Below are 26,291 nucleotides of genomic sequence, written 5' to 3' on the forward strand. Positions count from 1 at the left end.
CCAGGCACCTTGGGGGCATTGCGGTCTGGGACCAATTTTAATATTAAATTCTCTGGCTGGAGTTGCCCAGACAATGCAGGTGAAGTAAATGAAAACCTTTAACTCACATGTGGTACAGATCTGAACTGAAAAATTCCCACAGGACATTTTACTTTACCATTCCAGCCCAGGCCAAGAAAGACAAGCTAGTTTCTTCAGATCTCCCATTACTAAACGGTGGATTCTGGGTGCCTGGGTGGCTCACTCAGGTAAGCATCCTACTTTGGCTCAGGTCATGACCTCATGGTTCGTGGGTTCGAGCCCCATGTCAGGCTCTGTACTGACAGCTCAGAACCTGGAGCCCGCTTTGGCTTCTGTGTCTCCCTCTCTCTCTGCCCGGGGTCCCCCGCTGGTGTTCTGTCTCTCTGTCTCTCAAAAATAAACAAATGTTAACAAAATAAAAAATTTTAAAAAGGGATGGATTTTTTCGCCAAGGGTATGCACCTTTGAGGGCAGTGGCTTTGCTGGAGGGTTTCATCCAGCTTCCCACTTCATGTTGGTCCAAGGCTTTATCATCTGTCTCTGCATGGGTGTGAAAATCAGATGCTGAGATAACTCCTCTTCCAGCACCCCAGCTCCCAGTTCATCTCTGGTTTGATTCTTAGACTTTTCATTTCTGCCTCTTGGGTGCCCTGTACCTTCTTGTGAGCTATAGGAAGCATTGAAAATCTTTGTTTTAAAAAAAATTTTTTTTAATATTTCCTTATTTTTAGAGAGAGAGAGAGAGAGAGAGTGTGGGCAAGGGAAGGATGGAAAGAGAGGGAGACACAGAATGTGAAGCAGGTTCCAGACTCTGAGCTGTCAGCACAGGGCCCGACGCAGGGATCGAACTCACAAAGGGGGAAATCATGACCTGAGCCAATGTTGGCCACGCAACTGACTGAGCCACCACATGCCCCACATTGAAAATCTTTAAAAAGTATATATTATTATATTTCATCTAGCATTTTTAAATTTATGTTTTTAATGTTTATTTATTATTGAGAGGGAGAGAGAGAGAGAGAGAGAGAGAGAGAGTGCAAGCCGGAGATGTGCAGAGAGGGGCAGAGACAGAGAATCTGAAGCAGGCTCCAGGCTCTGAGCTGTCAGCACAGAGCCCAATGCGGGGCTTGAACTCACAAACCTCAAGATCGTGATCTGAGCCAAAGCTCAACCGACTGAGCCACCCAGGCACCCCTCATTTAGCATTCTTAAGTGGTTGTAACAAGGAGATTTTCAGATTGCCTAGTCCGTAAAACTGTCACACCCAAACTCTCTGTTTGGTCTGTTAACCTCCTTGAACGTATTACTTTGAGACAAAGAATATGTTTTTCAAACGTGTCATGTGGTGGTATAATACAAATAGATACTCGTGAAGATGCGGTATATCCTTGGATTAGATCTGCTGAAAACTTAGGCCTCGGGGTGAATAAATTCTTGTGAGAAATAATTGATATTTGATTCTTGATTAAATAAACACTGAATACTTCCACAAATTTTGCTGATCTTACAAGACAAGCTACAAAGTATAGCCACCCGTGTGCATATGGGATGTCATATGTGTAATTAGTTCTCTCTCCCATGCAACTTCCGGATGGTACCAAGCAAGGCCCCCATTTCTTAAAGGCACATTATTGCATAATGATTATAATTGTATACATATACTTTGCATGGATCTGACATATATTTTAGGAGAAAAAGATAGCTAACTCCTTCATAAACGTTAGCAAATACATTCACATTTCATGAAACAACAAAGTTTTGTGGAAAACCTCGGAAAATTTTGCAGAAAATGTTGATAAGTTGCAAAGGGCACAGGCTTGAAAGACCAAAAGGCCTGGGCTCTGATGCCATCTGTACTAGTTACTGGCTGTGTAACATTACATGAGTTAATGAACCTCTCTGGGCCTCCCTTTCTTCATCAATAAAAGCAGAGATGAGAGATGCCCAGCAGGGCTGCAGTCAGAATTCAATGAGAGAATAAATTCATATAGCAGGTGCTGAATGAACATTGGGTGGAAAGACAGAAGGAAGGACAGAAGGAGAAAACGAAGGGAGGGAGGAAGGAAGGAAAAACTTGAACTGTTAAGGAAGGGAGGTTGCCAGTGCTCCTCATTTCATTGAAGAACAGGACTATGTTGGCCCTGCTCTCCAATGAATTAGCCTAATGCTAATTTCCAAATAATCTTTGGCTAGATGGCTATCATTCATGCAAATTCATTCCATGTCTTATGGAAAGTTTCATGTAACAACAAACACAAGTCCGACTGCCTGGAATCTGAGATGTTTGGAGACATCCACCCCTCAGGAAGGTCCCTCAGCAAAGAGTGGAGGGCATCAAACAATGAGAGCCCCTCGAGTGACTTTTGAATGCCAATGGTTATAACAGGGAGAAGAAACATTGCCTCTGAGCAAACTGGACTTTCAACTTTTCTGCCCCAAATAAGCAACCTACAAAGAATCACAGAGCAAGAGGCTAGAAGGAAGTAAAACTACACAACGCTTTTGACCAGCACTCAGAACTCTACGAAGTCCTGCTCTCCCTCCAGAAATTTCGAAAGGAATAAAAAGAACACTTTCGTGGTCACTGTTTCTGCTGAGATGTTTTCACGATGTCTGCTCCCTACGAACAGGTTTAGAGGTATGTGAGAACACCAAATACCCTCAGAGGAAAATGAGCTGGTCCTGTTCCCCTTATTTGGTGGTGTTTATTAGTCTTTGGTTTCTTTAAAAATACATCTCTGCCCTCAGGAATGTTGAAAGAGCCCAAGTATGTAACAGGGATGGTCAGCTCAAGCCCAACATGACACAGCAATTAATTCATCACTGGATGGGGACAGCTTACGTGCAGAAAACCATTCATATCACACCTCAGTCCATGAATATGGTTTTTCCATCCATTTCTGAGGCTAATTAGGGGAAAAGCTTGCTCTGAGTGAGCAGGTAGGCTTTTACATTTTATGTGAGTTAATTTCTCAGGAGATGATCTGTATCACCTTGTTGATAGATATGAAGAAGAACATTTAGTAAGAAAAGAAACATGGCAATCGTTCTAGGGTCCTACAGGATGTAAATGTGAGATGCAAGCTAAAATACACAGTGTGTGAGAATGGATGAAGATGGTGAAGATGTAAAATGTAAAAATGTAAAAAAACCATTGCTTTCCTCCTTCATCAGAACCCTGGGCAGGAACCGCCATATCCCTATCACTAGGAAAAATATATTGATTTGGAAATATCTTTCTAAATGTGGCAAGAATGCCCACAACGCTACTGGAGTTTTAGAAATGCAAATGTTCTGAACTAGTATCACATAAATATGAGTTAACAGGCCATGTAAGTGTTAAGATATGTGCCTCTAGGTTAAAACATTGGTCAAATAAGGATAAGATGTTCAGAGAAATGGATAATGCGAGATAGCAATATTGTTTAATCTCACATGGATTACAACCCTGTTAATTTCAGCAAGATTGACCAGGTTCTGGGTCATAAAACAAGCCTCAACAAATGTAAAAGAATTGAAATCACCCAAAGTATAGTTGCTGCAACAGAATTAAGCTGAAAACCATACACAACTATCTCCGGAAAATCCCCAAGTATTTGGAAATTAAACAAGAAACAATTCATGAGTGAAAGAGGAAGTCACAAAGGAAATTAGAAAATAGTTTGAATTGAATGAAAATGAAAACAATGTATCAAAAATTGGGAGATGCAATAGTCAATATCCTACCGATTGAAAACAAGGCAAAGATGTTTTCCTTCACCATTGCTATTCAGAATTGTACAGGAAGTCCTAGCCACTGCAATAAGGCAATAAGAAGAAACAAAAAGTCTACAAATTAGAGAGGAGGCAGTGAAACCATCTCTGTTCACAGAAAAAAATTATTGTCAACATAGAAATTCCAAAAGAATCTATAAAAAAGCCATTAGAACTAATAAGAGTTTTGAAAAGTCATAATATTTGATATACAAAATCAGTAGTATTTCTATATACTAACAGTAAACAATTAGAAATTTAAATTCAAAGAAAACTTACCAAATATAATAGGACCAAAAAACATTTTAAACATTTAGGTGTAAATCTAACCAATGATGTCTAAGATCTGACTCCTGAAAACTAGACAAATGGATATTAAAAATAAGACCTAAAAAATTAAGAAATATATCCTGTTCATGGATGGAAGACTAAAAAGTGTTGAGATGTTAATTTTCCCAAAAATGGATCTATAGATTCAAAACAATCCCAATAAAAATTTTAACAGGTTGGGGCGCCTGGGTGGCGCAGTCGGTTAAGCGTCCGACTTCAACCAGGTCACGATCTTGCGGTCCGTGAGTTCGAGCCCCGCGTTGGGCTCTGGGCTGATGGCTCAGAGCCTGGAGCCTGTTTCCGATTCTGTGTCTCCCTCTCTCTCTGCCCTTCCCCCGTTCATGCTCTGTCTCTCTCTGTCCCAAAAATAAATAAACGTTGAAAAAAAAATTAAAAAAAAATTTTTAACAGGTTGCTTTGTAGAAATCAACAATATGATTTTCAAATTTATATGGATGGGCACCTGGGTGGCTCAGTTGGTTAAGCATCGACTCCTGATTTTCGTTCAGGTCACGATCTCACAGTTCATGGGACTGAGCCCCATGTGGGGTTCGATCAAGCCCTGCTTGGGATTGTCTTTCTTCTCTCTCTGCCCCTTCTCCCATTCACGTGCTCTCTCTCTCTCTCTCTCTCTCTCTCTCAAAATAAAAAAAAAAACAACAAATATTTAAAAAATAAAATAAAATTTCCATGGAAAGGCAAAGAAGTAGAATAGCTAAAACACTTATGAAAAAGAACAAAGTTGGAAGAGTACATGCTACCTGATATCCAGACTAATTAGCCACAGTCATTGGAACAGTGTGGTATTGATGAAAGGATAAGCCTTCAGATGAATAGAACTAGATACAGTGTCCAGAATAGACCCACAATTACTCAGTCAAGTGTTCAGTGAAAGAGCAAAGGTCTCTCACAATTGGAAAAGACAGTCTTCTCATCAGACGATCCTGAAACGAGTGGATAGTCCTTGCAAAAAGGAGTGCCTTATTAATAAATTAACACAACATGGCTCATAGATCTAGATTTAAATCTAAAATTGTGAAACTTTTTAAAGAGAACAGAAAATTGTGAACTTGAATGAGGCTAAGATTATTTAAATTTTTTTTTAATGTTTATTTATTTTTGAAAGAGACAGAGACAGAATGCGAGTGGGTTAGGGACAGACAGAGAGGGAGACACAGAATCTGAAGCAGGCTCCAGGCTCTGAGCTGTCAGCACAGAGCCCGACGAGGGGCTCGAACTCACGAGCTGTAAGATCATGACTTGAGCTGAAGTCGGACACTCAACTGACTAAGCCATCCAGGCATCCCGAGGCAAAGACTATTTAGATACACAAAAGGCATGATCCATAAAAGAAAAAAACTGATAAATTGGAGTTTGTAGAAATGTTTAAATTATGCTCTTTGAAAAAAAAAAAAAGCACTGTTATGAAAATGAAGAACAACCCACTGGCTGGAAAATATATGTGAAACAACGTACCTAATAATGGACTTGTGGCCAAAATAGATAAAGAACTCTCAACTTAATAATAAGAAAGCAAAATACCCAATTTTTTGAAAATATACTTGAACAAACACTTCACCACAGAAACAAATGCAAATTAAAACCACAATGATATATAATCATTGCAAACAATCATTGCAAAACCAAGTGGTGTTGAAAATATGGAGCAACTAGAACTCTCATCTGCTGCAGGTGAAGGTGCAAAATTATTCAATCCATCTAAAAAATGGTTTGGTGATTTCTTATATACATTACGATTTCTTATATACACTACTATACGACTTAGGAATCTCCAGGGAAATGCAGATATAAGTACAGACAAAAACTTCTTCGTGAATACTTAGAGCAGCTTTTTCATAATCACCCCAAAAAGGAGACAAACCAAATATCCTTCAGCTGATAAGTGATTTTAAAACTAGGATGTATCGGGGCGCCTGGGTGGCTCAGTCGGTTGAGCGTCCAACTTCGGCTCAGGTCATGATCTCACGGTCAGTGGGTTCGAGCCCCGCGTCAGGCTCTGTGCTGGCAGCTCAGAGCCTGGAGCCTGTTTCGGATTCTGTGTCTCCCTCTTTCTCTGACCCTCCCCTGTTCATGTTCTCTCTCTATCTCAAAAATAAATAAATGTTAAAAAAATTAAAAAAAAACTAGGATGTATCTATATAATGAAACCATAATTGACAATAAGAAGAAATAAACTACTGGTATACATAACAACATGGATGAATCTCAAATGAAATATGCTACGATTTACTAAGGCTACGTGGTATATGATTACATTATATGATACTCCGGAAAGAGCAAAACTCTCGGGACAGAAAACCTATATCAGTGGTTTCCAGGATCTGGGGAAAGAGTTGGTCACAAAGGGACACAGCATTTTTTACGGTGAGGAACTGACCTATGTCTTGATTGTGGCGACTTACATGACTGTATGCAATTGTCAAAACTTACAGAACTGTAAACTGAAACAGATAAAATCTCCTGCATATAAATTATACCTCAACAAATCGACTTTAAGTTTTTAAAAGAGCTTAAAAACCTGTTTTCCCCGGGAAAAAAACAGTATCAGAGCCAAGTAAATGAGAAAAAAAATTTTTTCAAAGAAGCACAGTGACTTCATCTAAGATGAAAGGTACTTAAAGGAATGGTTTCCAGGAGAAGATGAAACCAACCATTTAAGGTTAAGATGTCTGCAAAAACAAGCTTTATTTTTTTTTTATTTTTATCATTTGAGAGAGAGACAGAGAGAGAAAGAGAGAGACAGAGTGTGAGTGGGGGAGGGGAAGAGAGAGAGGGAGACACAGAATCCAAAGCAGGCTCCAGGTTCTGAGCTGTCAGCACAGAGCCCCAACATGGGGCTCAAACTCAGGAACCACGAGATCATGACCTGAGCCTGAGTTGGACGCTTAACCGACTGAGCCACCCAGGCGCCTCAAAAACCGCTTTATTCTGGCCTGAGAGGTCATCGGGAGAATACAGAGCGTCTTAAGAAATGAGAAACAATTTGCCAGCTGCTCAAGAGCTGAAGCAACTGAATCACAGAGAGTGGTGGGCAGAACCCAAGACACATGCCTATCTGTCCCCTGGTGTATACACTGTGCCTCATTTCCTCCACTGAGTGTGGGTGAGACTAGTAACCATGGGAAGGCATTCCCGTGATTAGGGGATTAGTTAGTTGACTTTGAGTTCCTCAAAGGGAGCATATCGTGGGTAAACCAGACCTAATCAAGGTCAGCTTTTAAAAGAGGGGCCAGGCCCTCAAAAGATGGAAAGGTTCTCCTGTGCCGGGAACTATGAGGCAAAGACCCGAAAGTAGCCTGCAGGAGCTGAAAGCATCTCCAGCCTTGAGTCAGCAGGGAAGTGGAGACTGAATTCTGTCAACAGCCAGTGATTGTGGAAAGGTCACTCATCTGCAAACCTCAGCCGAGATCCCACCCCGGCTAACATCTTGACTTTGGACTTGGGAAGACTCTTGAGCAGAGAACCCACGCCCGGTGTCTGACCTAGAAAAACTGAGATGATAAATGCATTTTGGCTTAAGCCACTAAGTTTGTAGTGAATTTGTCACACAGCAATAGAAACCAATTTGAAGAGTGAAATAAAATGTGTCAAGCCAGTTTAATCAATGAGAATAATTTCATGGTTTTGACTCCAAGAGTTCATCACCAAATAGTAGGCTAGTTTTTTAAGTTTATTTATTTATTTTTGAGAGAGAGAGAGAGAGAGAGAGAGAGAGAGAGAGAGAGAGAGAGAGAATGAGTGGGGGAGAGAAGCAGAAAGAGAGGGAAAGAGAGAGAATCCCAAGCAGGTTCGAACACACTGTCAGCAGAGCTCAATCCCATGAACTGTGAGATCATGACTTGAGACGAAATCAAGAGTCAGATGCTTAACTGCCTGAGCCACCAGGTGATCCAATAGTAGGCTGGTTTTAGTGACTTACTATCCATTGAATCAAAAAGCATCACAGAAGGTAACATCATAGAAGGAGGAACACGAAAGGGATGACACCTTTGGGGAAAAATCTCCCTTGGTTCTGTCCAGTGCTGACCAAGAGAGCCCAGGATAGACTGGTGGAGGGGCTTTCTGCTGGAGGTTCTCTGATCTTGTCTCCTTGCACCTGGTAACCCACTGTCCCTACAGACTTCCCTTCTCCACTTCCAGGCCATGATTGCTGTCACCCAAGTACTAATACTGTCCCCTCTGCGGCTGGACGCCCTCTCACAGAACTCCAGGACCAACGGTGACATACAGAGCGGAAACACGTCAGTGCTCACCAGACCTTCTTAACACTCATTGTTAACACACTCGCTTGTGAGGCTAGTCACCAGGAAATGGCCACTCAGCTTTATAACCATAAAAGAAACCATGAATCATTCCTCAAGCAACTTTCCATATATGTGAAAACAGAAAGAGGGTTTTTCTCCCCACAGACATTATTGTTTGAACTACAGATTGCATACAGCAAATTAAAAAAAAATTATTCTTCATTTTCATCACACTGTCAATTCTTTTATTCTAGAAAATTCTCTATTCTAAACATTGTATAATGAAAATGGAATAAATATACTTACCTTGTAACTTTTCAGTCTGATGAAATCAACCTTCATAGAGACAAATTGATCCGAATTTCTACTGATGTTCTTAAGATGTTCTACAAGATCCGCGCAGAACTTGTAACCTCCTTTAAGCACACACAGGACCATAATGTCACAGTTTCCTATGTCTTTCATAATATCCTTAGCCAGCCGCTCAGTTCTGAAAGAGGGATTACAAGATATATTAAAGCATAAGTACTTCTGAGTGTTTTTGTTCCTTTCAAAAAAAAAATGCACGATGCACTACACACATTAGATTATGCAGGAGAAGGTGGAAGACGTTGGGAGACAGAAGGCTACAGATAAAGAAGCTTTGTGAAAGCTGGACAAAGAGAGAGTATTCAAAACACATTTCTGATAACTGCATCATCAATAGTACATTTTTGCTTCTCTGTGTCACAAAAATTAGTAAGATGTAAAATATATGTCAAAGATCATGAATGCTATTATTTTATCACTCCAGACCCTGGTTGATAACCTTAACAACAATGCTGTGAAAGTATCTGGTGATGTTATAGCAGAGAGAGAGGAAATGGAGAATGACTCACCCACCTTATAACACTAGAGGACACGGGAAGAAAAGTCAAGCCCATAGAAACTATCAAAAGAATAACATCTGTCTCCTATTTCACAAAGGTGGCACATTACCTATGTGAAGGGTGCCCGGAGTGCAATTTCCAGTAGACATCATTTCCATGGAGCACCATGTGAATGAGGTTTCTCTGGAGCTATGCAGTGATGCAGCCTTGGGCTGGCGCCCAATGCCTAATTTGGAACGGTCACTGTATTTTTTCTAATTGTTTCATGTCTATAAGTCCATTACCAATACATGCATACAACATTAAAACCTTGAATGGAGGCAGGATCTAAGGTGCATATTAAAAAAACAAATTCCTGGGGTGCCTGGCTGGCTCAGTCGGTTAAGTGTCTGACTCTTGATTTCGGCTCAGACCATGATCTCAGGGTTGTGAGATTGAGCGCTGCATCAGGCTCTGTGCTGAGTGTGGAGCCTGCTTGAGATTCTCTCTCTCTCCCTCTCTCTCTGCCCCTCTCCTACTCTCATGCACATGTGCACTCTCTTGAAAACAAACAAACAAACAAACAAACAAACAAAAAACTCCTACTGACACTTCAGACAGAATTAGATTTAAAATGAGTTAACTGGGGGCTCCTGGGTGGCTCAGTCGGTTGAGCGGCTGCCTTCGGCTCAGGTCACGATCTCGCGGTCTGTGAGTTCGAGCCCCGCGTCAGGCTCTGGGCTGATGGCTCAGAGCCTGGAGCCTGCTTCCAATTCTGTGTCTCCCTCTCTCTCTGCCCCTCCCCTGCTTGCTCTCTGTCTCTGTCTCTGTCTCTCTCTCAAAAATAATAAACATTAAAAAAAATTAAAAAAATAAAATAAAATGAGTTAACTGAATGATCTGAATATATATATATATGAATATATATATACACATATATATATGTGTGTGTGTGCAGAAAGCATTACATTACATATGTTCTACATATCTAATATATTATATATTGTTTATATTATATAACTTATATGTATGTGTGTGTGCTTACATATGTACACACATATACATATAAAATGGCAACCAGGCTTCAGGCAATGTTTCTCAAAATATGATCATCAAGAAAATGTATATCAGCATGCCAGATATTCAAAGGGACATTTGTCTTCAGCATAATGGAGTAAGGTGGTCAACACATCCTCTCTACAAAAAAGCAATTGTGAAGCTGGATGAAACTGTCAAAAACAACCATTTCTCCACTCTGGAAGTTAACTAGAGGCATATAACAAACTGAGAATCATTTATTCATGAAAACATTGAACAATGGGTATAAATAATGTTTCCATCTCCCTGAGCCCCATGTTAGCTCTGTTGTTCAACCAGGTAGTTCAGTCAGGGTGGGGCACTGCCAGAGGGAGCTCACCTGGCCGGGAGCATTATCAGTTAGTGCAGCCATCTTGGTAGCATGTGACCAGAGAAAGCCAATGGCCCCATTATCACAAAGTTTCCTTTTTGAGCAACTAACTGGCAGACTAGTCTAGTCAAGGATTTGATAGGGAGTTTTGGAAGGTTAGGGTCATGGGAGAGGGGTAGACAATAAACTCTTCACATATCCCAAGTTGACCAGAAGCTATACATAAGCACAGCAGAAACAAGCATAGGACCAGGCTACCCATACATTCCTGAAAGATGGAGCCTATAAGTATGGGCAGAAGAGGTACAAGAAAGGACGGTGAAAAATAAGAACCAGGGAAAACTTGAAAAATGCTGGCAATTTGAACGTACTTGCCAGCCTCCACACACATTCATCAGCAGAAAGCAGAAGCTTTACTGGCTTGAGGTATTTGAGTACAATCTCTAACCAATCTTAGACTGAAGACTAGGCTATTCAGACACAGGGGTTAAGCCTTAGTAAGTGAGACTTACAAGTAAAAACAAGAAAAATAAATTGCATGTCATCAGAGTCCACACACTGTGGGGGAGACAGTTTCCACAGAGTAGAAGATGAAAACAAAAAACAAAGAACAAGGGCAGTGAACAGAAAATCATCACAAATATGGTGGATATTAAACCAACTATATCAATAATCACTTTAAATGTGAGTGATCTAAATACACCAGTTAAAAGACAGAGACTGTTAGAGTGGATTAAAAAAAAAAGACCCTAACATATGTTGTCTATAAATACAAAGACTCTCATAAATGAAAAGTAAAAAGATGGAGAGAGACATACTATACTAACATTAATCAAAAGAAATCAGGAGCAACTTACTGATTTCAAATAAAGCAGATTTCAGAGCAAGGAGATTATCAGGAATAAAGAGGGGCATTATATAACAATAAAGAGGTCAATTTTCCAAGAAGGCAGAGCAATCCTTAATGTGCATGCATCCAACAACAGAATGTCAAACACTGACAGAACTACAATGGAAAATAGATGAATCCACTCTTGCAGTCGGAGACCTCAATACCCCTCTCTCAGTAATTGATAGATCTAGCAGTCAGAAAACCAGTAAGGATATAGTTAAACCACACAGTGCCATAGATCAACTGGACCTAACTAGCACTTATAGAGTACTGCATCTAACATTCTTCTCTCAACTGGGGCGCCTGGGTGGCTCAGTCGGTTGGGCGGCCGACTTTGGCTCGGGTCATGATCTCGCAGTCCGTGAGTTCGAGCCCCGCGTCGGGCTCTGTGCTGACTGCTCAGAGCCTGGAGCCTGTTTCGGATTCTGTGTCTCCCTCTCTCTCTGACCCTCCCCCGTTCATGCTCTGTCTCTCTCTGTCTCAAAAATAAATAAACGTTAAAAAAAAATTTTAACATTCTTCTCAAAAGATATAAGTAAGAAAATGAAGACAAGCCACGGGCTAAGGTGGTAGGATATTCAAAAATCCTATATCTGCAAACGGACTTGTATCCAGAATATATAAAGAACCCTTACAACCCAATCAGAAGACAACCCACACAGTGTAAAAATGGCAGAAGACTTAAATAGTCATCTCTCCAAAAAAAAAAAAATAAATAAATAAATAAATAAATAAGCACATGAATCCTTAGGAAAATGCAAATTAAAATCACAATGAGATACTTTTATATATCCACTAGAATGGCTATAGTCAAAAGGACAGGCAATACTAAATGTTGGCAACTATGTGGAGAAACTGGAACCCTCATCCTTGCTGGTAGAAATGTAAAATGGTACAGTCACTTTGGAAATAAGTGGCAGTTTCTCAAGCTTAACTATCAAACACAGAATACCACTCCAAGGAATCTATCCAAGAGAAATGAAAAGATATATCCACACAAAAACTTACATGTGAATGATCATAGATACATGTTCCTAGAAGCCCCAAACTAGAAATCCAAATAACTATCGACTGGTAAATCAATAATTAGGTATTGTATGATTTAACTTATATGCAATGTTCAGAAAAGACAAATCTATAGAGAAAGAAATCTGACTAGTGACCACCTGATGCTGAAGGTAGGAATGGGGATTGACAGCCAACAAACTTTTGGGGATGCTAGAAATATTATAAAATGATAGTTGTGCTTGCCCAACTATAAAAAATTACTAAACATCATTGAGTCATTTATCTACAATGGGTAAACTTTACAATATGTAAATTAATCTTAATGAATTCATTCCTGGGCTCCACCCCCAACCATTGAAGCAAAATTTCCAGACATAAAACGTAAGAATATGCATTTTTTTAAAAGATTTTTTTTCAGTTTATTTATTCTGAGAGAGAGAGAGAGAGAGAGAGAGAGAGAGAGAGAGAGAGTTGGGGAAAGGCAGAAAGAGAAGGAGAGAGAGAGAATTCCAAGCAGGATCTGCACCGCCGTGGGGAGCCTGATGCGGGGCTTGATCCCACGAACCACGAGATCATGACTTGAGCTAAAACCAAGACTTGGATGCTTAACCGACTGAGACACCCAGGTGCCTCAAGAAATTGCATCTAACGACTTCACTGGGTAAGTCTCCTGTACTGGGGACTGGCTTTGGGTAACCTTACCAGGACTCAATCTTGTACTAGATCAGGATGCAATTAACTAAAGATACAAAATTAAGGTGGGAAAAGCAGGAATTTGTTTAAACCAGAGGGTTCTCGAACCCATGTTAAGGGAAAAATGGCTCTGAATTGTTAAGAGGGAAACTGAATACAAGTGTTTTACTGCACAACAGAAGTTGGTGTAATTGTTAAAGTCGAGCAAGTTTCCTTCCCTTTTGTTTTTTTCTTTTTTTGCAGGAATTTCCATATCTTTAATGTGAATTGCCATCAGGGAGATCTGGCCATTCAGGAGATGCAAAATTTCCCAAGTTTATTTGATCACAGAACATTTTGTTCCTTCTGAAGACTGGGGCTTGTACTCCACGGACAGCCCTGTTAGGCCACAAGAAACTCCAAACTAGACCTTATTTTAATAAAATACTATAGTTTGAGAGAACATGCAATATGCAGGTCTTATCCAATGGAAAAATCTTGTAGAAAAAAATGACATTTCCTTTTGCTTACAGACAGGAATTGATGGAAAGATAATATCCTGGGAATGTGACTGTCTTGTGTTTTTCATACTTTACTTTGGCTAAGGACTTATTTCATAAAGTTAAATATTAACTCGGAAGAATAGAACAGATTTTTTAAAATAGAGGCAAAAGTACTCTGGTTTAAGGAAAAATAAGGGGTGGGGAGTCCAAAGTTTCAATTTGCTCCTATTCCCTGGTGCCTCTCCCACCCCCATTTCTGGGTGTCTGAAGAACCTCTGTGTTCCTGGGAGTGCACCGTGAAATCTATGAAGCTTGCTTTCCATATACATGTGAAGGCTTATGTATTTGATCTTTGCACAAGAAATGAGAGGTACATGGAAAGGTAATAGCTTGGGCATTAAGCGGTTCTGTGAAACGGCGTATATGACCTTTAAATCCTGATGCTTAGGGCAGACTCAAGTGGAGGAGGCTCTCTGAAAACCAAGAAACAAATGGTGACTTAGGGGCTTAGAACAGGAGAGAAAATGTTGTCTTTTGGAAAAGCAACTGGCTAGGAAGGGGCTAAAGGATATCTATACAGGATGGTCAGAAAGAACTGGAAATAGTATTCTAGAAATAGTGCTGTGCAGATATTTTTAAGCTGAAAATATTCCTATTCCCAAAATATTACCACTGGCTGGAAAACATAATCGTGCACAGACTGGCCGATCTGTGATACGTTGCCTGATCCCAGCTAAATGCAGTTGCAGGAAAAGCCTGGGCTTTAAGGGTGTGTCCTACGAAGGCAAAGTTCACCTGTTAATTATTCCAGGTTCACTCAAGAGTCTGTGACAAAATGTAAGACAGAGGTCCTCAGGTAAAGAGCAATGCTTTCCCTCCCCCAAAAAGAGCAATGCTTTCCCAAATCCTTTTTTTTTTTACCAGTTTGCACAAGACATTGTTATTTTGAGGCTGCTACTTATAATATATATATTCTTACCATTTCCCCTGAAATGTCCAGGTAAACAGTTCAGTCAAAGTAGAGATTCATTTTATTCCAAATGCTCTGTCCTATAAAAGCTCTGTCTGCCTCTATGTGAGAGAGACTCAGGAGGAGGGGTGTAAAGTGTATTGTATGATTCACACAAGAGAGGGCCAGCCAGCACAGGACCGAGACTGACGCCAAGAAATAACACTCACCTGTCCACAACGATGCCATGAGGTATGAGGACATACTCCAAATCTCCATAATAGTGCTGTGGATACGTGAATAAATTCAAGTCATATCCTGGCCAGTCATCCGTAATCTGCAAATCAAATTACTTCGGTTACAATATTTTTCATTGGAAATTTATTTTTAAAGCATAACTAAACAAAAAAAAGAGGATCATTTGGAACAAAAAGAATAATATTGAAAACAGAGAAAAGGTCTGACGATCAATATGACATTAAATTACATTCTGTAAACCTATGAAAAGATCAGTGGGAAATTTGTTTCACGAAAACTGATAAAGAATCTAGTCCTGAAATGAACGGAGAATTCCATTCCTAACTTTTGGTGGGTTATACGACGAAGTATCAACTTACTGTCTTACGGCTCACCTGATAGCAGTGTTTGTAAGAGCGGATATGTGTAAATACATAATTTATGTCTACGTTACATCGTGTATGACTATAAGTAACACTATGTTCAGAATTATATTAATAAGGAACTCCAGCCGGTCCTAGCGGGAAAAACTGCTCCAGAAACTGCCTATTCATGTAGTGGCCAGAGTGCCAGCAAATCCCACTCTTGCTGAGCACTGGTTGTGCAAGTTGTATGGTTAGAAGAGTGAAGATGTGGGAGAGAAAATGAAGGTGAAGAGTGAGTTACTGTTACTTTCAGATCATCGAGAAAGGATGCAACAGGGACGTGTTAGCACTCAACTCATTCCATAGCTGTATTGCAGGTTCGTATTCTTGAATGACTCCTGCACGTTTCTGTCAGACTCCTCTCTTCAGCTTTAAGCTTTCATAATGCACAGCCATCCTAATTTCCCAGCCCAATGCCTGAAACCATCGCCTTCCCATCCTCAGAGTGGTCTTCTATCAAGTTGTGACCCTTCGCAGCTCTCTGGGTTCTGTGCATGTGTCTGTCTTGCACCCGCATGCCCCTTTCTTTCCCCCTCTTCCTCTGTATCTCAAGCTCAGCCTCCTCCACAGAAGCTCAGGTCAGGCCCCACTTCCTTCTGGAAGCCTTTCTGACTGTGCCTGCTCTCTGATTTTTTCTCCCAAACTCTTTGTAAATGGGCTCCTTGTAGCTCTCTGTCTTTTTAAAGGCTCTCACTCAGGCTCCTTGAGAAGACTCCTGCCTCTTCTAGCCTCTGACTCACTCGGTCTTACCTGTTATAGAACTCATTTACTTCATTTAATGCTGGGATGTCCCCCTACTTTCCATCCTCCTCATCCAAGACTCAAAACTTTACTCAGGTTTTGAAAGGGCAACTTATGGTCCAGCCCCCACCCACTCCCACTCCAGTTCTGGGTTCACGAATGCCAGCCAAACCAAACTCATGGCATTTCTTCCAAATTTATCCCTTCCCTATCTTAGCAAAGGACAACTTATTTTCCTACTTGCTTAGGTCAAAATGTTGGAGTTGTTGTTGGCTTCTTTCTTTCGTTCCCTCACGAAACCCATTAGCAAATCCCATGATCAATTCCTTCAAAATTCAACCAGGACCAGCTCTCAGCATCCCGACTGCTGCCTCCCGGTCCACGCCACCATCATTTCTCCGGGACCATTGCCATAGTTGTTAGGCTTGCCTCCCTGCTTCCACGTTGGCACCTCCACCCCATTCCAACATGGCAGCTGGAGCGCTCATTTAAAAATGCACATCATATCATGGCTGTCTTCTGCTAATCTTCTCCCAAGGGCTTCCCATTTCCCTCTGAGCACAATCCAGAGTCTTCACTGTGGCCCACAGGAGCTACCTCTCTGACTCGTCTGCAGGGATTCCCTTCCTCCTTCTCTCTGCTTCAGCCACATTCTTCTTGCTGATCCTTGAAAATGCCAAACATGCTCCTGCACCAACACCTGCTATTTCTCTTGCCTACAGTACTCTTCCCCCAGATTTCTACGTGGTTTACACTTCACTTCCTTCCAGTCTCCATTTAAATGTCACCTTCACAGAGAGGCCTTACCTGATCACCTACATAAAATAGCACCCCCTTCCTTCCTACTCATCGCTGTATCCCTTTTACCCAGCTTTACTTTCCTTCACAGCACATATTCCCACTGGATGTGACACATGGATGTCTCTCTGTGTTCTGTCTTATCTCCCCCGACTAGAACGTTAGTGCCTTCTGACAGAGACTCTGTCTGATTCACTGTTGGCACCCCAGTGCTCAGGACACGGATCTGGAATATAGTACGTGCTCAAAAATGTTCAACGAGTTAACGAATGACACATTCTCCACCCGCAGACTACCCAATCCTACCTGAGCTCCAGCCCAAACTGATTTGTCTTGGTTTGTCTCCTTGTAATACAGAGCACCACTATTCAAGGCTCTGGGAATTCACATCTACCACCGGCAGATTGTTAGCCAAATGGTGTGTGTCATCTGCATATTTGAAAAGTATCACATTTGCTCTGCTTCTATCAGCAAATTGGCTGCGTGCAACTGTTGAATTTGCACACAGCAGCTCTGTTTTCCAGCCCTGAGAACTCCCTGGGCCTGCTGTAACCGCTAACACCACAGGTCCCTGTCAGAGCCTAAACACCAGCTGTATGCGAGGAGCCTCCAGAAGATCCTCTGGCAAGCCACAGTAAAGGCCAGGAAAGAACCCCAACCAGCATGAGGCCCCAGGGTGATCATTCAAGTGCACGGCATTTTCCGGCTCCCCTTCCAGACCACACATGCTTACCCACTCCACTCCCTGGAACCCTTCCAGGTGGTGGCATCATTCACTAGTGGTCTTCAGAGCCCATTCTTCCGACCATGCAAACCCTTTACTGCCCCCTGGTCTGGCTGCATCTCAGAGCCTACATTCCTCTCTGTGTTCTAGACCTTAGCTCTGACGCTTACTCGGCTGTGATGCTAGAGAAAGTACTCACCCTGTCTGAGACTCTGTTGCCGCTTCCTTTAAATAAGACACAATAAAACCTCTGGACGGGGCTGGGGTGAGGATTAACAGAGAACGGAGAGTCTCCAAAGCAGGTAGGAACAACCCCATTGGAAGGTTACTGCAAAGAAGCTGCCTCTACGAGACGATGGACTGAATTATGCCCCCCTAAAAGTCATATGTTGAAGCATTACGATGACATTAGGAGGTGGGGCCTTTTGGAAGCCATTAGGTCATGAGGGTGGAGCCTTTGTGATGGAATCAGTGCTCTTATAAGAGAAAAATAATGAGATCTCTAGTGATCTTCTTCTCTCTGTTTTTTTTTTTTCTCTCTCTCTCTCCCTCCCACCCTCCCTCTACCTCTCTCTCTCTGCCATGTGTGGACACAAAGAGATGAATAGGAAGGCAGCCACATACAAGTCAGCAAGACTGTCTTAACCAGGAATGAAATCAGGCAGCACCTTGATGTTGGACTTGTAGCCTCCAGAACTATGAGAAATACATGTCTATTGTTTAAAGCAAATAAAGAAAAACAAAAGAGAGAGAGAGAGAGAAAGAAAGATAGAACAGATCTTAGAGTTCCTAGGACATTTCCTGGTGAATAAGTGCCTAATAAATGATACCAAAAAGATCAAAAAAGGGGTGCCTGGGTGGCTCAGTCAGTTCAGCATCCAACTTTTGATCTCAGCTCAGGTCCTGATATCAGGGTTGTGAGTTCAAGCCCTGCAGTAAGCTCTGTGCTGGGCCTGAAGCCTACTTAAGAAGAAGAAGGAGAAGAAAGATGAGGAGAAGAAGAAGAAGAAGAAGAAGAAGAAGAAGAAGAAGAAGAAGAGGAGGAAGGGGAAAGGGAAGGAGGAGGAGGAGGGGGAGAAAGGTGGGGAGGAGGAGGAGGAGGAGGAGGAAGGGGAAAGGGGTAAGGGAAGGAGGAGGAGGGGGAGAAAGAGGTGGGGAGGAGGAGGAGGTGGTGAAGAAGAAGAAGAAGAAGGAGGAGGAGGAGGGGGACGAGGGGGAGGAGGAGAAGGAGAGGAGGAGGAAGGGGAAAGGGAAGGAGGAGGAGGGAGAGAAAGACGGGGAGGAGGAGAGGGAGAAGAAGAAGAAGAAGAAGAAGAAGAAGAAGAAGAAGAAGAAGATGAAGAAGAAGGAGGAGGAGGAGGAGGAGAAAATAATGATAAGCAAATGACAAAACCAACCTTTTCATAAGAGCTGTCATGATAATTCGTAGCTCAGAGGCAGCATGGAGTAGTGGTCAAGCATATGGACTTAGAAGTCCTGTACATGTGAGGACGGGTGTATAGCTGTGAGACCTTGGGGGCTTTAATTCTGCGTCTCAGTGTGTTTTCCTTGTTGAGATAAAAGGCAACTAGAGATAAAGAAATTACTGGTGTACAAACAACAGATGTTGGCAAGGATGTGGAAAAAGAGGAACCCTCGTGCACTGCTGGTGGGAACGCAAACTGGAGCAGCCATTGTGCAAAACAGTATGGAAGTTCCTCAAAATATTAAAAGTATTAAAAATACTATAGGATCCAGGAATCATTCTACAGGGTATTTACCAAAAAAGTACAAAAACAAAGGGATACGTGCACCCCGATGTTCATAGCAGCATTATCTACAATAGCCAAACTATGGAAGCATCCCAAGTATGTATCAATAGATGAGTGGATAAAGAAGATGAGGTATATATACATATACAAACGAATGTTATTCCGCCGTAAAAAAAAAAAAAAAAAGAAATCTTACCATTTGCAACAACATGGATGGAGCTAGAGAGTATAACACTAAGCAAAATAAGTCAGAGAAAGACAAATAACCATATGATCTCATTCATGTATGGACTTTAAGAAACAAACAAGCAAAGGGAAAAGAGAGAGAGAGAAATCAAGAAACAGATTCTTAATTATAGAGAACAAACTGATGGTTAACAGACGGGAGGTGGGTGGGGAGAATGGGTGAAATAGGTGATGGGGATTAAAGACTACACTTATGATGGGGAAAAAAAAGTAATATGCTGTTTACAAAGAGAGAGAGAGAGAAACTACTGGCTTATCCCTTGTAATTCTTAATGGTGCATGCAAATTGCATTGCAAAGAAGTCCTAAATCTGAAGGAATGGAGACTGCTACGAACTGCAGATAATTATGTTATTCATCTGCTTTTCAAAAAATCAAAACAAGAAATCTTTAAATAGTTTCAGTATCGCAGATAATATGCTCTAAGTTTATTCAGAACAATGCTTTCTCTGTTCAAAGGCAGAAAACATGGCTAAGCTGGGGAAGCGACAAACACACTAACTGAGCCATTTTATACAAAATTTAAACCCGGAACTCACTTGGGTTCTCTTTTTTCTCATCTGAAGATATATTGAGAAACTTCTAAATCAATAAAAATAACTTTTTGCCGAAAACATGCCTTGCACCATTTTTCAAGTTTCTCCCCCAGGGAGAAAAATAGTTTGGAAACATATACAAAAAGCAAATCCCTGCTCCTCTCGGCCTCTGAGCCCCACACCCTAGGCCCCACTCTCTCCTTCAGGCAGTGACCATGGTTGCTGCCAATTTTTAGGCTCACATCTACCCCTCGACTGTCAGAGAGGAAAGGAGTCTCATCCCTCCGCTCTGCTTCCAAGAATCTCACACACAAACGTTGACCGGTCCAGGGAAGGAGTCGGGCAGTGATGGAGGCATCACAACACACACGGAGAAAATGTGTGAAAGCAGTTTCCTAAAAGAAGAGCTCCAGGTTCTGCTACCAGAAGAATAAACGGGACTCGACAGACCAAATAATACCTTCATACCTTATATCACACGCATTGCCTTCCTCTTCTGTGGGGGGTTTGGCCCCGACCTAGTCAAGTTGTGTTGTAGATGGATTATCTGATTACTTATCTCCAATACTGCCCCCATTCTTTGGTGGGGTGGGGTAGGTGGGAGCCACCCATGACAGAAATACCACAATCATTTTGGATTTTTCTCTTCTCCTTATTCCTTCCAAACTCACTGTGTAGGTACTATGATTCTCTCAATAATGCTTTGGTAAAAAACAAAACCTATCTAAGAACCTGATCTCAAAAGGCCAGATGGGTAGAGATCTTTATCTCTCCCTGCGAAGTAACAAGGATGTACCAACCATGGGCGGGTGACCTTACTAGGTCCAGATCAAGCGACCAGTCACTCCTGAGTAAAGTTTCTGAACTCAGGGTCTATATTGTTTATTTGGCTTCACATATGCTACCACTAATTGTTGTTGTTTTTTAATGTTTGTTTATTTTCTGAGAGAGATTGCAAGTGAATGGGGGAAGGGCAGGGAAAGAGGGAGAGAGAGGATCTGAAGCGGGCTCTGTGCGGACAGCAGACAGCTGGATGCGGGACTTGAATTTACGAACCCTGAGGTCATGACCTGAGCCGAAGTTGGACACTTAACCGACTGAGCCACCCAGGCGCCCCACTACCACTTATTGTTAATAATCTACTAACGTCCTATCTCCCCAATTCACCTGAAAGTCATCTGTAGGCAAAAGGCATCTTAAATCTCTTAATATTCCCTTCTCTTGCACAAACCATACTTCTTTTACGCTTAAGTCATCTGGCTCTATGCCCCTTGTCATCTTTATCACAGTTTCTACCAACTGAGAATTTTCTCGTCCACCTCATTTCCAGACAGCCCCCAAACCTGCCTTGATCATCCTACTAGCCACTCTGTCTTGTGGCTCCTTCACCTGCCTTAACCCAAATTACTACACCTTTATTCCAGATTAGCATAATCCAGTCTTCCAGACCAATCCCACCTCTGAAGCACTTCACTGAAATCACAGCTTTTTATGAAGCACAGTGAGTAAAACCTGACTTCAAATCTTGCTTCTGTCATTTGCGAGTTACGTGACTGATTTACCTAATCTCTGTGCCTCCATTTCCTCCTCTGTAAACAGAGATTATACTCCTATGTCACAGATCGTCAAGGAGCAAACAAATAACACAGGAAAACTACAAAGTAAGTTTATAAATTCAATAAATTTATAAGTTTATAAAGTCAATAAGTAAGTTTATAAAGTCAATAAATTCTTGCTACTAATACCTGCCCCCTCTTCTTTCACTAGTACTAAATCTTCCCTTTTATTTTTTGCAATCATCCTGAGGGCTCTCTTTTTCCTGTATCTATACTCTTCTGAGCTTTGCCTTTCCTCTCTACCCTAGATATCATGGGCTTCATCAGCACATTGAACTCACTCTGAATTTGCCTTCCCTACCTGTTTCCAACTTGAGTTAATCTAACTATCCCGAGTTCTACTGGAGAAAATGGCATCAATGCCAGGGCTATCCCCATTACATGTCGTTTCCAACCTCTCGTGAGACCCTCTCACTGCCTCCCTCCAGCTTTCACAAGATTATCTTGCTTCCCAGAGAGCTTCTTCTGATACTAAGAGAATGGGCTCTTTATACTGTTCCATCATTTGCTTTTTACATTTAAACAATCTGCCTATCTTATTAGTCATATAAATTTACCTAATTCCTTTTTAAGAGTATATGTTATTAAATAGAAGTACTATATTGTAGCCATTCTAACTGATGGGATGGTTGTTTAAATGATCCTCACTGCTAATGGCTTTGTCATTGTTAAACACAATGGCCTCTTTCTGTCTTTATCCCATTTGCTCTCTCGGCAGTATCTGACACTCTTAATGGCCCCCCTACCTGCCCCCCCCCCAAAAAAAACTCTGTTCCCTAGACACCTACCACCCTCTCTGTTCTCTCGGACTTTGCTATTCATTCTTGGTCTCTTTATCGGACTTCTCCTGGACACTCTGCCTCTTACATTGGGGGCTTTCCAGATTTCTACCCGTAACAACAGTTTATGATTTTTCCCCCCATTTTCAAGGGGCATCCCTATCCACTCCAAGTATCAGATGTTTTTTCTATTTTCTGGGGGCTTCCCTATCCACTCCAAGCATCAGATATTTTTCTATTTTCTGATGATTTCCAAGTCTATCCAATCACTCTCTTCAATTGTAAAAATGAATTTTAAATTGCCTGCAGTGCATCTTGACCTGTAGGTCTTACAGACTCAATTTGTCCAGAATTGAACTTATTTCCTTTTTTATATTTTCATTCCTTCCCCACACCCCAGGCTTGACTGTTCTCTCCATGGCAACCAGAGTGATTTTTTTTTTTTAAAGCATAAATTGGGTGTGATGATTTCTTGTCAGGACACAATGGTTTCTTTGCAACCAGTATGCCCTGTATCTCTTCTTCTGAGTTTTCACATGGTTACCTCCTATTCACCCTTCAGGTCATGGCTCAACTATCACTGCCAAGAGGCCATCCTGACCACCTGAGCAAAAGCAGTGCTCCCCAGCTCTCCTCCAATCACTCTGTGTCTCATTACCCGCTCTTCTTTTCATCGCACAAGTCACTAGGTGAGCTCATCTTCTTTACGTATTTGCTTACTTATGTCCCTTCTCTAGAATGTGAGCCCCAGGAAGACAGGGCTTTGTGTGGTTCCCTGCTGTATCCCTAGAGCCTAGAACACCGGCTGGAATCCTGCAGGACAGTCAACAGGTGTAGAGTGATTAAATAAATGAACTCCTCATCCTTAGATGGAAAGGTCCTGGAGCACCTGGCTGGCTCAGTCAGTAGAACATCTTACTCTTGATCTCAGGGTCTGTGAGTTCAAACCCCATGTTGGGCATGGAGCCTACTTGAAAAACATAAAAAATAAAAATAAGATGGAAAAGTCCTGCTGCTAAATTAAGAACTGAGCAACACATTTCAGCCTGGTAAGTTCTATGTGAGCATGTGGGGTTTCCTTCCCCAACCCCCTTTACTCCAAGGATCCATGCATAGTCACAGATGCCTTATCTGTGACTACCACAGATTTCTGGGGAAAAGGGAATGTTAATGTAGCAAGTTAGGCCCACTCTCCACCCTCACCATTGTTAAACCTGATACAGTAAAACCCACCACCTTCTATAGAAACCATTCTGGACAGGATGTGGGAGTGGAGGCCAGTGGCCTCAGGGTAAGACCAGATTTGATTCCAGGGCGCTGAGAGATGGGTACCCTCTGATGGACTTTTGGAGGGATTCCCAGGCATAAAGAGGCTCTAGTCTGGGAACCCATCATCCCACATCCTCCCATACGGACACACTACTAGATAGATATTTTGCATACAACCTCTCCAATTCGCTCAAAGGTCCAGCATGCCCTGTCTCCCGTTTGTAGACAAGGCAACTGACGCTCCAGAGGCACTAGCCTGTGTCAAGCTCCTGCAAAGACCCCAGCGTCCCAGCCCACGTTTCAAAGTTCAAATTCCGTCCATTTGAGCTACTTTATTTCCTAGCTGCCCTCGAGAATCCTCGGTATCCTTTTGGAAAACAAAACCTAAAGCCTGCCGTGGAAGGGTCAGGAGGAAGCACAAAGGGAAGGGGGCCCACAAGGGCAGCACGCGGGGGTCTTCACAGACCCGCCCTGCTCCCAAAGGTGACTCCTGGTGGCTAGCAGGAGTGGGAACCCGGCACCGCACAGCCTTAGCGCTAGAGTATTGGATTCCTGGCCCGAGTTGGGGGGTGGAGGGGAGGGGACGCGGAGGGGGGACACTGAGAACGCGGGGTGAAGGGCTGTTAAGTGTGGGGTCAGGTCGGGCGCGGGGAGGGGCGGCTGGGAGGAGAGTATGGAAGCGATCCGAGCCGGGACGGGAGAACAAAGCCGTGGCCCGCTTGCATTTCACCCGAATGCATTTCAAGCATTTAATCTAAAAGGAGGGAGCCAAGAAGGAAGGGGAGGGGAGGGGAGAGGAGGGGAGGGGAGGGGAGGGGAGGGGAGGGGAGGGGAGAGAGCGGGGAGCTCACGACTCAGCCCAGAAATCGGGAGTTTGCATTTACCACGACGCCTCGCCCGTAGTCTGGCGCCTCCTCGCTGCTCCCGGCCATGTTTCTCCCGGGGAAAGCGGGAAGCAAAGAAGGGCGCGGGGGAAGGATCTGGGAGAGCCGAGGGCTGGGAGGGGGATGGGACTAGGGACCCGGCTGGGGACGGGGACGAGGCCGCCCCGCCCCGGGCCATCCGGCGGAGAAGGACCGCGCGCCGCGGACCCCGCGTCTGGCGCGGCTCCAGCGCCTCGGCCGCCGCGTCCCCCCCGCCCGGCCCCTCCCCGGCGGGTCCCGGGGCGCGGGCGGCGGCGGGGAGCGCAGGGCGGCGGCGCGGGGCGCAGCTGCGGAGCCGCGCGCGCTCCACCTGAGCGCGGGCCCAGGGCGCGTCCCTCGCGGCCGCCGCCCGTCTGCGAGCCCCGGAGCCCTGCCGCCTGCTCCCCGCTGGGACTCGGGCGGACCCGGCTGCCCGCGGCTGGAATTTTACAGGAAGAGAAAGTGTTCTCATGGCCCCCGGCTCCCCAAGGCTGCGGTCCCAGCTTTCAAGCGAACAATGTCGTTGAATCGTTCCTGCTAATTTTTTACGCGCTCTTCATCCCAAGCGAATCCGTCAAAGAGTCTGCGATGTGGGATGTTCTCCAAGCATGGCTGTGGACGAAACTAACCCAAATGTGTGTTTTTAAATCCTCGAACCGCCAAGCCCGGAGTTTGCAAGAGCCCTGTGATTGTTTTCACCCCGGCCAGAGCCCAAAGTTTGGGATCTGGAATTCCAAGTAGGGTCTTTCCTTCACCGCATTCATGCGGAAAAGAGAGATTCTTGACAGATTATCCACTTTGCCACTTTTGTGAGACCATCTGATCAGATTCTAACGCTTTCGGCTTGCGGTTAACAGCAATCGCTCTCAGATTCGACAGCCTCTTTTATGAATCTTTTGTTAATTGAACCCCTGATTCCAGCCTCCCCACAACCGAATGTGCCGGTTCTTTGTCCATTCCTCAGAGTCTCCGCTTTCCTTGCATATATATATTCATTCCCCTGGTCTCAGCAGTCCCGTCGCGTGCTTTGCAGCCCCTCTTTGGGTTTGAAGCCCTGAGCTGGACACAGTTCTCAGACTCAGCCCTCTCTCTCCAAAAGACTATTTTGCTCATGCTCGGGTTCTGGCACACGGCAGGGAGAGGAATGCTGATTTTGCCTGGTTTGAGGGGAAAATAATTATCAGTTGATGTCGCTCTAGGTTGGAAAACTATTAGTCATTCAGACGTGGCCGTGCTGAGCACTGTTTGTTAGGCTTTCCCAGATGCCAGCGCAGAGGAAGGAAGACAGCACCCTGGGTCCCCAAGACTGGGCACCAGGCTTGCCCACTGGCCCCTATGAACTGGGTGATACCTTTTCCTAGCGCATGGGTAACCATTTTCCGCTCAGTACTTGTCAGCGGTCCTGGTTCAGGGCCGTTTTTTATAGTGTGCCTCTCACCTCTTTTCCCAAAGGTGAAAGTCTACCTTGCATTGGCATTGTCGAAAACCAAACCCAGGAAGTATCTACACAACCAACGTCACTAAACCTTTCAGGAAACTGAAAGGTACTATCATTACGGTGTGGTCAAACTTCAGGGTTCACAACACTCCCTTGGGGAGCAAGTTAAGGCAATTTCACA

The 26,291-nt window shown here is 43.2% G+C and overlaps 1 protein-coding gene across 1 annotated transcript in view; it reads right to left on the bottom strand.

Annotated features, from left to right (window-relative positions):
- The window catches only part of PRTFDC1 (phosphoribosyl transferase domain containing 1), a 100,053-nt gene extending 75,223 nt beyond the window's left edge, over positions 1-24,830 (bottom strand). Inside the window, exons 1-3 of the mRNA XM_047868616.1 lie at positions 24,655-24,830; positions 14,880-14,986; positions 8,676-8,859 (exon numbers count right to left, since the gene is read on the bottom strand). Of these exons, the coding sequence (XP_047724572.1) occupies positions 8,676-8,859; positions 14,880-14,986; positions 24,655-24,702 (339 nt within the window). The 5' untranslated portion in view covers positions 24,703-24,830. The remainder of the gene's footprint in view (positions 1-8,675; positions 8,860-14,879; positions 14,987-24,654) is intronic.
- Positions 24,831-26,291: the final 1,461 nt, after the last annotated feature.

The sequence above is a fragment of the Prionailurus viverrinus genome, chromosome B4 (assembly GCF_022837055.1).
Source record: "Prionailurus viverrinus isolate Anna chromosome B4, UM_Priviv_1.0, whole genome shotgun sequence".
Taxonomy (NCBI): domain Eukaryota; kingdom Metazoa; phylum Chordata; class Mammalia; order Carnivora; family Felidae; genus Prionailurus; species Prionailurus viverrinus.